The 12,278-nt window shown below is 36.8% G+C and overlaps 1 protein-coding gene across 1 annotated transcript; it reads right to left on the bottom strand.

The window, feature by feature from the left end:
• Positions 1-9,358: 9,358 nt before the first annotated feature.
• On the bottom strand, positions 9,359-11,630 carry LOC115949660 (GATA transcription factor 1). The gene is made up of 2 exons (XM_031066949.1): positions 11,265-11,630; positions 9,359-10,566 (listed from the first exon to the last, which is right to left on the bottom strand). Exons 1-2 carry the CDS (start codon positions 11,436-11,438, stop codon positions 9,865-9,867), a joined length of 876 nt encoding a protein of 291 aa, XP_030922809.1. The 5' UTR covers positions 11,439-11,630; the 3' UTR covers positions 9,359-9,864.
• Positions 11,631-12,278: the final 648 nt, after the last annotated feature.

Genomic DNA, 12,278 nt, shown 5'->3' with positions numbered 1-12,278 from the left:
TCTAGTGTTTTCCTATCTTCTTCTTCTTCTTCTTCATTTTTTATTTTTATTAATTTTTTTTTTTTAAGATTTGAGATTGAAAGTTACTTTTTTTTTTTTTTTTTAACTCTCAATCCAACTGTTAAAAGCACTTGTAATAGTTACGTGATCTCAATCCCAATCCACATCATCCTCATAAGTTTATTTACACACAATTCTTCTATTGGTATCAAATTTTTTTACATTAATGTGTTTGAACTATTATTTAACAACATGCAATCCCAATCCATTCTAAGTTTCTCATATAATTCCTCCATTCATATGAACCACATAACACGGTGTCACAAGGTCAATTTTTCACTCAAATTTTCTGCCTGTGATGGCCTTAAGTCCCTGACTTAGTCCCAACCAACACCATACACACACTGCAATAACACTTAGAACAAATTATCTAGAGACATTTAAACACACAACACATACAATATTTACAAGGAACCCACCCCCAACCTTTATTACTTAATCTCAAGTACAAAGGAAATCCTTTTACAAGCCTAGAGAATTACACATAATTTTCCCAAGGCCAAATACACTCTGTTATTGACACCCCTAACAACCTTAAGGTTAAATATACAGAATAAACTACTATGACAGTTACTGCCTAGTAACTGTCTGAGTCTTGGACAATCTGCCACTTGTGTTCTGACTTAGGACACCTTCAACTGATGCTGTCTTGGCTTACTCTCCATGTTTTCAGCCCCTACACAACAGGTCTAATTATCAGGAAAGTTAGGAATTGCTTAGTAACTACCACTACATATGCTGCACATGCACAGCCCATGTCTCAGCAGACCATGGGGCTCTGCCCATCCTCTAGCAGGCTACACAAAATTGTTCCCACACGTTTTGGAGAGGCTTGGCCCGTGCTCAAGGCCTTCCATCAGCACTACAGCCCACACAGCATGCCCACATGCAGCATACCCACATGCAGTATATAAAGTAACTGCCATCAACCCACTAGAACTTGTCTATGCATTCAGCCAACCCCCATTAGTCCAATGCCTTGCACACAGCATTCTATCATCACAGCAGCCCAGCCCTGCCTTGCATTCAAGCCACCAAGCCCACACACAAAAACCAGCAACTAAGCCACCAATACCATGCACCACCACATAGGGTCAGCACCACTTGCTGCTGCCTATTATCACAACCATCTCTGCCCACCATGTCCCTCTGCTGCCATGGACTTAGGGCATCATATGGAGCAAGGTGCCTCCACATGTTGCCCCTCATCACTACTCATCGATCCAACTCGAGTAGGAAGACTGGGCTGGTCCCCCTCAAAGAGCCCTTAGGAGTATCACTAGTCAAGCATGAGGAGTCATGAGTGTGTTGAGAAAACATGAACCCAAGTGATTGACCCGATGTTGCCTAAGCACCTCATTCCTCATGCCATCATCAGCAACACATAATGCTCCTAACACACGGGCAGCATACAATGATTCAGTTATTCTTGCATGTGAAATGGTTCATCTACCCACGATTAAATTTTAAAGGTATTCACTTAAATGCAATAGCCTTGGTGGCCCATACTCTTCCATTTATTTTTGAAACAAATTTTTTGGACACCATATTCTGCAATTTCACATCTCAAGAGTAAGGTTGTAATTTAGCCGGTTAATTTCCAGTTACATTACTTTAAACAAATCTTGAAATCTTAACCATCAAAACAACGTGTGAGGGGATCTAATTGGATTAAAAGATATGATGCAATCAAATTTAATGGTCATGATGCATCCAAATAATTGAGTTTGATCACATATTATTATGGACCATTGTTTTTGATTGGTCCCATGAGGATTCAATTTAAAACCAGTAACGTGTCATGATCTTATTGGTTAAGACTAAAAGCAATGGTAGAATTGCCATCACTCAATTAATCCGAAGGTCAAAGCAATAATAATCCCTTTATTTTTTGGTGAAAATACTCTTTCAAAGGGATGATTTAGTGATAATTAATGCATGTAGATTTTGAAATTGAGTTAATTGAGGCTTATAATGCTAAAAGAAAGTTAATTTTTAGGGCTTTTAATGATAATTGTGCTGAAGTTCTTTTCCAAAAAAATGACATCTTCTCATTATTTCACTTTTTGAAGGGTTTAATTTTTTCTAGAAACTAGACATCCAAGGTTTCAATTTGAGCACAATAATAAGGTGATTCCGATAGGAAATGATTGAGATGTGATTTTTTTTTTTTTTTTTTTTAAGTTAACCCTGTTGGTTGTTACGGGAAGAACCTTAATGCACTAGCCCCCCCTAACTTTGAAATTGTGTCCATATTCATGATGTCCTCTCATCACATGTCAACTCTCATTAAATATCCTCCACTCCTCCCATTCTAGAATCCTCCACAATCTACTATAAAAAGGACCTTCCTTCTTCATTTTGAAACACACAAAAACATCCTCTCTTCTTGTCTTCTTGAGACTTAATATACTTAGTGAGTCTCACTCTCCCTCTCCTATTTCTTCTTCTCATCCTCTCCCAAAATCTTAAGGAAGGTAAGAAATCTTGTCATACCTTGGTCTTCCTTAGACTCAAGGTAATAAGTGAGCAATCCCTCCCTCCTTAGGATCACCATGAGCCTCATCTTCCATTGAGTAGATCTTGCATGCAGGTATATTCTCTTCCATGAACTTGTTTTTATATTTTTGTTATTTTAATTTAAGAAATAAGCATGCTAATTGATTGTTTAAATTCTTTGAATATACTTGGATGTTCTTGATATGCTTGAATGCATTATTCACATGCTCATGGTTGTTTATCACATGTTCATGTATAGCATTAGTTCTGTTCTTAAATTCACATCCAAAATATGAAAAATATATTAATTTCATAGATTTCTCAAATACTTGGATCTAAAATGTCACTGTTCACACACATTCATAAGAATTTATTTTTCAATGCAAATGTAATGATGGATAAATGGAATTAGGGCTTATCACATGCATAAATATTTAAATCCAAGAAATTAACATTCCACATTTATTTTAAAGCAATAAACATGCAATTGAATGATAACACGTTGATTGTGTAGATGATGTGACATGATCATCGGCCACCATAATCTAGAAAAACCAGTTTCACTAGGTAAGGTGGGTGCCTAAATGCTTTCCTATCTTGTAATCTAGCCTTTGAATTTAGATCAAGAGTTCTAGATTAGTTCCTATATCCATGTAATTTTCAATTCTTAGAATGTAACTAGGAAACAAAACTATGTATTTTTCTTAGATTATATCTAGGAACAAAACCATGTAAAAGCTAGTTAATATTCAGAATTGATGTACAATAGTTGCAATCAATAACATGATGAATTTTTCAATTGAGATTTTTTTTTTCTAGTAATTAAAAATAAGTAGTGACTCTATCGTAAAACTCTTAATCTAGAGGGAAATGTAATTTGTTGAACCACAATTTTAAGAGGCATCAACATGAACCCAACCATTCCCATGAGTTTGGCCCAACTAACAACTTAGTGGGCCAGGGCTCAGTCTATCACAAGTTTTGATTGAAAAAAAAGGGCTCCTTAGAATGCCGAATATGCACTAATACATATGGAATGAGACACAAAAAATTCATGACTTATTGATGTATAAGTTGTGATTGATGAAATATTGTTACTTTTATCGTAGGTCTATCACGAATATCACTTTTTATTGTGTACCAATCACAACATACTATCTATTTGAGAATCTTAACTTAGGTTCACTTTAATGCCAGTGTTAATAATGCATAACCAAACCAAAGAACGTTTCAGTTTGGTCAGAAGAAATGAACTAATTTGGTTTTAATTGATACCGGTATACCATTTAAAGATTACTTTTTATTAGTCAAAATCTATATAATTGCATTTTAGTCAAACTTAGAGTGTATAATTTGGATTTTAGGTTTTTATTAATAAATATCATTCAATGCTCCTCGAAAGTCCAAATGCATAATTTGGAGATTCATTGAACAGGCATTATTGGGTTCTTCTTCTTCTTCTTCAATCAATAATGACATTGTCCTATTACAATAAACAAGCATATTTTTACTTGGACCAAACTAAAAAAAAAAAAAAAATGGGATCCATAGGTGAGACCATGAGAGATGGAAAAGGTTTCTCTCCAAATGAGTTTAAAGAGAAATCCTTCAAAATTCTCATATATCTTTTTATTAGATGTGAATTGTGAAACTCTAACTATTGGATTACTTGTTTTTATAATATCTTCCATGCTTACAAAATTCCAAGAAAATCAAAGATCAATAACTATGTCTTCAATCAAATGATTAAATTTCAAGTTTTTGTAGTACAAATGATGCAAACCTTAATCTACATGCTTTGAGACCCAACAAATAATATTGAAATATTTGCCCAAGAAAGCTAAAATTCAGATTTTGATAGAAACCCTGACCCAACGTTTATAAATGAAACGCGAATCAAAGGTATAAGTAACAGATCTCGACCCAATGATTATAACTAAATCATGAACCGAAGGTATAAAATTTGAACATCACAAGGAAGAATCCCTGATAAGTTCACGATTCTTGAAGAACCAAGAGAAGAAGCAAAAACTCACGTTTTTCTGATTTTTTTTTTTTAATAATCTTCTATTACAATGAGTGCATGCTATTTATAAGACATGATTGAAAATTGGTAAATATAAAAAACATACTAAATAAAAGAAGCCTAAATTAAAGTTGATTTGGTCTGAAATTAGCAGCTCCAAAATAGGAAAATAGCTAAAAAAAACATTATAAATAATAGAAGTCTAAAATTAAGGTAGATTTGGTCTGAAATTAGCAGCTCCAGAATAGGAAAAATATCTATTAATTGGTATGGAGGTGGAAAATCTATTAGTCATTAATCCATTCCATAAATCATGTCCAATTAAGCCAGATCAGCCCTCAATAGTTTGGATTAAATTTATTACGTCTTCATCTTCCTTTGGGCCAAGCTTGGAATGTCCTGTGTTAGACTCAGTCTAAATCTCTTGAATCAGCCCATTAAGTGCTTCTTTGATCTTCTTGGATCTTGCTCTAGTAATAGGCCCAACTGGAACATGCAATAGATCCTTTAATGCTTGTTGATTCTCATCAACAAAATTGTGCATAAAAATAAGTTTATTAATCAAATAGTAAATAACATCAAATTTGAATGAAATTTGACATGCGTGTTAAGAACATAAAGAACATGTAATCTAATGGCTAGAATTTAAAATTTTACACACAATAAAAAATATATGAGGAGTTTGAAAAGTCTGTGAAAGAGTTCCCCATAGGAACAGATTAAGTTGAGTAGCAATTTGAACTCATAAGCACCCCTACTTATATTCATGGTAATTTTGCTCTATTCTATCCACAATCACTATTTTAGTGTCCAATCGTGCTATTTTTATTTCTTAGAAAGGCCCTACAAAAAATTACTATGAATTTTACAACCCCCCCCCCCCCCCCATAAATAGCTTTCATCAGCTAATTTTTTAAATGAAAATCTATTTCAAGCTAAATATTTAATTTTCATGAATCTAAAAACGAATATATTGAAATTTCATTTAAAACCAGTTTATCATTGTTTAGGAAATGTTTGGGTTGGGAAATATAACATGCCCTCCAACATTCTTATGGGGAAGTGGTTTGACCAATTCCCCTCTAGGGGCGTGGATCATAGACCCACAAAGGGAATTAGTATCAATGGGGTAGGCCCAATCCAAAATACATAAAGGACCAAGCCTAACCACGAGCTTGGGGATCCACCCCATTGAAGCTCTGCACAAGAATACAAGTTTGAGTTGACAATTCGTACATCTCAGTTTTGATAGTAGAAATGTCATATCAAGATATAAACACAACTTAGATGTCCAAAGCCGAGGAATCAGAGGAGGTGACGTCTAAACTCAGCAATAATAACCTCCGCATTAATTAGATGTTCCTACCTAACATAGGCTACATTTATTACTGAATGACTGGCCTGAACAATGCTCCACACCTATTAACCCATTCATCCTTCTTAAAAGGGGGAGAAGACACTTGATAGGACAAGTTTCTTCAAACCTCCATAATCACAACTCACTAATGAAAGGAGGATCAATTAATATAGATAGAACCCCCCCCCCCTCCCATTTGAGTAGGGGTTCAGAAAATAGGAGTAGATAGAGAGCAACATTGTACTCATTTATCCGTGATTTTGTGTGGGGCAGTCCAACCTTCCATACGTATCAATTATTTAGCATTTTTATTTCCTTCTTTTAACTCTTCCATTGTAAACTCAAAACCCATATATAACAAATTAATTTTGATGGTCATATTTTTGTGAACTCATCTATCTTGGGAAATTTGACTCATACAATCCTAATTCCTAGGAATGTGAATCTAAATCTCCAAAAAAGTAAATATCTAGATGTCCAAGAATGTAAATGCCCAAATTTGATTTTATTATGGATCTGATAAAATTATCAAGAATGTGAGATCTGGGTTATTCTTGTGAATCTTATAGTTATTATTTATTCTTTCCCAAAATATCCTACAATGTTAAGTGCATTGCCTATAACTTATGAATACAAATTCTTTGTCTCATTTTTTTGTATACGGCTTTATGCTTCACCAATCATGGTATACCATGTGTTTGAATATTTTTCATTTTAAACTTTGGTTATTTTATAAGGAAAGCCAAATGAAAACAAATCAAATTAGAATTTGTGAAGCATAAAGTGGAACACAAAAATGGGATAGTGAAGTTGTGTTCATAACTTTTATGTTGTTTTCTACAAATAAATTGCAAGAAAAATAATATGGATCATGAATTGAGTCAAATGTCTTTAAATAATAGTCAAACCTTAACACATACAATACCAAAATTAGGGGTGTCCACAGGTCGGGTTTGTGCCCAACCCGTGACCGACCGAATAGAATCGGGTTGAGAAAATTCTGACCCGCCACCGATCGGCGAAGGAGTCGGATCGGAGCGGTCGGTTTTGCGCCGGAAACACGGTCAGTTCGGTCGGAACCATCCACGGTGAAAAATCCAGCCAAAATAGTTGATTTTAGGCGAAAAAACGCCAAATCCGATGGAGATCTAACCGGATCTGGTGAGATTTCGCTAGATCCGGTGAGATTTCACTAGATTTGGAAAAAATATCACTAGATCTACTTGATAAGTCACTGAAATATGAAAGTTTGTTGTCGGAATCTGGAAATTTGAGGCCGGAATATGGAAATATCGCCGGATTCTAGAAACTTCTGCCGGAATCTGAAATTTTTTTTATGGAAATCTTAGTACATCGGTCGAATCGGGTTTTGGGGAGGAAAACCGAGACAGACCCGCCGGAGTCGGTTTTTGGAACAAATGACCCGTCGCCGACTGGTGACTTGATCGGGTCAGCCGGTTTTCAGGTCAGATCCGATCGGAATCTTCAGGTGGGTCGGGTCGTCGAATTGGATGGACAGCCCTAACCAAAATAATTATTTCATTTTTTAATGGTTTATCAAGGCATCATGCATTCATAGCCAAAATTATTTATTTTCTTAAAATACTAAATTCCAAGTAGGAGATTAAAATCAATCAAAAAATTTATTTTTTATAAGTGAATATATCCTTTTTCAATAAAATATCAAGAGGGCTATCACAGTTAAGTTCGAAGCAATTGCCCCTATTTGTAAAGGGACAAAGTTTAGCTACAAAACAAGTTATAGCATATGGCTACGAACTGCTCTAATAAACTGACATGTGTAAAAAATGACACATGCACTGCACATGATTACTTAAGTAATCTTAACCCAACTAATCCTAGTTAACTACACCACCTATTAAAAAAATAAAGACCTATTACCTATACGTACTCTCTCTCTCTCTCTCTCTCTTCGACTTCTCTGTAAGCTGTAACCCAGAAACCCAGCTCTCACCAGTCACCCTAGGCTTTCTTCTCCCTCCATCTCCAGTCACCCCAAACCATCCTATCTCCACCACTAGCATACCCAAACCCTCCTCTGTCTCCACCACTGGCTCACCCATTCTCCGCAGCTCAAAGCCACCTCTTGCCACTTCACCGATCAAAACTATAAATTTCCCTTTTTTCTTGATAACCATGATTCCTTCCAGAATTGAAGAAGATTTGCTAGCTATTTTATTTTATTTTTTAAAGTTTTGTTGAGGTTTCAATCTGATTCCTCATCAAGTCTCACTTTCTTCAAATTGCTCAAGAATGATTTAAGTCTTAGACCCACTATTCAGAATTACTATATTATTGTTCATATTTTGACTTGGTCTAAAATTTTTTATCAAGCCACGAACTTGTTGTCTAAATTGATAGAAATGGTTAAGGTTGTTTCACCAGATGATGGTGATGTTTTTGAAAGTTTGGTTTTGTGCTGTGAAGATTGTAATTGGGATCCAGTTGTCTTTGATATGCTTATTAAGGCATATGTGAAAGCCAACATGATTGAACAAGGTTTTAGGACTTTTAGGAGGCCTGTGGAGGTTGGTTTTGTCCCTAGTGTAGTTGCTTGCAATTTTTGTTTGAATGGGTTGGTGAAGCTCAGATGTGTTGATCGGTGTTGGGAGGTATATGAAGAGTGATTGGGGGCGCTGATGGAGTTTTGGATTTTCTGGTTTTGTTTGAGAGAAACAAAGAATACGTATAGGTTTAGGTTTTTATTTTTTATTTTTTTTAATAGGTGGTGTACAGGTGTAGTTAACTAGGGTTAATTGGGTTAAGTTTACTTAAATAATCTTAAATAATCATATGCAGTGCACATCCATTGAAAAAAGTTTCCTATGCTTTGCTAGAATCATCCATCACGATCATTTTCACTAATTCAATGGAGAATTAGAGGCACGTATTAAGCCTGCATTATTATCCCAACCATTTTTTTGCCAGATTTCTATGCATTCATAGGGCATCAGCCCTTATTATTGGCTATAAAGGGTCAGTGAATTTCGTCTAAAAGATTGCGTAGCAACTCTGTTCTTGACAAGAAAGACCATTGAAGCTGTAATTATAGGTCATGCAAACTAAGCTCACAAGCAACCAATTTTCTGCAGAGTCAGCGAAGTGATCTGTTGAACTAACACAAAACGTGTTAAGTTGCTAGCAGTGCAAAAACTCAAAACCATCCACCATGAGCAAACCCACAAAGTTCCGAATCCTTAAAACGCATTCCTCTGCATAGACTCTTCAAATTTCATCTGGAACGACTCCTTCATTGACGGTAACAAGCTAGTACCTAGGAGTTGAAATTTCACAATGTTTTGGCATACATATCAACTTTACTAAAAACAAACGCACATAAATTACAGGGTGTCAGATCAGAATATCCACAAGCAAAAAACAGTGAGCCATATATATAATACAGAAAAACAAAGTTTGTGTATTGCAGCAATAAAAATATAAAAGGAACATCAAACTTACAATACCTCGTCTTAGAAAAAGGGACTTTGGCCAAATTCAAGCTGACTGTTGTACAACTCATGAAACAGGTACTACTTAGTAAGTCAGTTCAAAATTATCAGGCATTATAACCACAAGGGAAGGGAAAAAAAATTTATCAGAGGAGCCAGTTCAGAAATCCACAAATTCCCCAATCCACCATCATCTCCAATCCAATCCAAGCAATAGAGAAAAAGAATTAAATTAGCCAGAAACCAAAGAACACTATCTTGCTTTCTAGTCTATAGCACAAAGAACCAAACACACACTAAAGTCAAAATTCCCCTAATTGGACTTTCATCGAAACAAAGAACTTTCACTAATCATCTAAACCAACCCCCATTACAACAAACCCCTAACTCCTAACTATGCTAACATATGAAATAAAAAAAAAATAAAAATAAATAAAAGCAGTAACCTAATCCTACCCTTTATCCACAGACTTCACCACCATCCCAATTCCCGTTCCCATTCCCTTCTGCCTCCTCATCTCTACTATCTTCCTGTGCGAATTCGAATGCATCTTGGGCGAGAACGTCGGGCTGCTTGCGGGGCGGTACTCAGGCACCAGCCTCCCGGACTTGTACCGCACACCACAAGCATTACACAGTGTTTTCGGCCCGAGAGGCCCGGCACGCCATTGCGGGGTCTTTTCAGCTCCACAATGCTGACATTTCCTCCCAATCGTCGTCGTCGTAGTAGTAGTAGTAGTAGTAATAGTAGTAGTCGTCGTAGTAGTTCTCATCGTCAACACTTCCCTCTCAGCTTTCGCAATCTTGTTGGCCGCGGCCGCCTGTTGGCTCCAAAAAAGCTGATTATCACGGCGCAGCCTCTGGCACAGCTTACTTCGTGCGCGGCCGGGGACTTTGAAACTGTCGCCGCAGCAGCTCATAAGAGTTTTGTTGTTGTTGTTTTTGCTGCTGCCATTGCTATTGCTGTTCGTGCTGTTGCTGTTGCTGTTGCTGTTGCTATTGCTGTGGCTACTGATGGAGCTGTTTTCAAGCACAGAGACTGGGCTGTTGTGCTTTGAGAGAGTAGTTCCTGGGTCCTCCGAGAGAATGAATGATTCCACTGCTGGGAATGAGTCTTTGTTAGATATCCATTCCAGTTCTTCTTCTACAAGCTCCTGTGTTTAACCACAAACAAACAAAAACCACCACCAAAATCAGAATACTCAATTTCACACGTGCCGACTGCCGAGGCACCTCCATTTTTTAGTTTGGCACGTGCCAACGATCCCAAAATGAGTGAGAGGCTATATTATTATTATTATTATTATTATTATAAGAGAGTGTTCAAAAGGATGATGGGCAATATGGACTTTTTGACATGGTTTGAGTGGGAGTATCAAAGGTGGCGGAAGATATGGGACAACATTTATTATTGGTACAACTACAACCTAGTGAGTAACAGCTCACGAGAATTAAGACTTATTGTACTTACAAATTGACAGTAATACCCTTCATTTCTATTCCAAATTACGTTAAAAATGCCATCTAGGGTTTACTTCTCCACCAGCAGCCTCTCTCTCTCTATCACAGTCCCAGTACCCAGTCGAAGCCATCAGCTTTGACTCGGCCGAGTCATTACAAAACATGCTCGACTCGGGTAATCGAAACTCAGAGACTCGTTCGAAAAACGTCCGAGTCAACTCGGTCCAAAACACTAACCCTAACCGAGTCAGACCGAGTCACTACATACCCACTAAGGGTATCCTCACGTAAGCCTCAGACTCGGCCGAGTCACCACCGAACTCGTTCTCTCGCCCAAAAAAACCAAAACACCACAAACAAAAAAAAAAAAAAAAAAATCGATAAAACTTACTGGTGACACACGCGTAGGATCTTCCGGACATAAAACACCAAACGAAGACGACGTCGGGTCATCCTGACACAAAACTTTCCTTCTCTTGTCATCCTCTTCGTCTTCCTCGCCTATGTCCGACTCAAAGTCCAACAACAGGTCTTCCATGAAACGAGCCGCCTTGTCTAACTCCATTCCCACACACAAGAGAGAAAAGGCAACCCACCAAAGGGCTTTTCTTTTTAGAGAGAGAGAGAGACACAGAGAAAAAAGAGGTTTTTTTTTTTTTAGAGAGAGAGGTTTTTTTTTCTTGTTAAGTCTTTGTTTTGTTTCGCCTATATTATCATCACGATGTTGCGTTCGGTTTGGGAACGAGGGGATGTCGATTTTTTGGCTATTTCCTTTATTTTCCTTTTTTAACGTTATATTACTGCTGTTGGGTTCATTCTCATCTACGATATTTCCCATCGGATTTACAATAGGGACTATATAATCTTGGACCGTTACATGATTTTTCTTTTTCTTTAACGTGGGAGTGGGACCTATGTTTACTGTAATTATTGCGAGTGACAGAAAGAGAGGAGGGGTGTAACCCTATTATTGTATATATAGATAGATTTCAATCCTTTTTAAGTTTGTTGGGTAAACTAAAACCTTTAAATTCTCTCTATTATTGTTTACAGGTACATTTACCTTGCTTTTTAGCTTTTCTTGTTATATGAAGGGAACATTTTTAACTTGTTTTTAGTTTTTCTTGCCTATTAAGGTTTTTACTTTTTATTATATGTAGGGATATAGACGTAAATAACGGGAAAGAGTGAGGGTATTTATGTTTTAGGTGAAAAAAGGAAAAAAATGCGGGCCATTACGTTGTTATACGAAACGGCCTGTCCTAACTGGACGACCTTCACATTGTACACGTCAACTGACCAATGGAATGAAGACACGTGTATACATAGGGCAGTGGGTTGGCTTTTGAATTTTGAAAATCTTTGACCTGCTTGCCCCTCCTAGACACCGCACGTGGCGGCGACG

The sequence above is a fragment of the Quercus lobata genome, chromosome 6, assembly GCF_001633185.2.
Source record: "Quercus lobata isolate SW786 chromosome 6, ValleyOak3.0 Primary Assembly, whole genome shotgun sequence".
Taxonomy (NCBI): Eukaryota; Viridiplantae; Streptophyta; class Magnoliopsida; order Fagales; family Fagaceae; genus Quercus; species Quercus lobata.
This window is presented reverse-complemented; position numbering and strand designations above follow the sequence as displayed.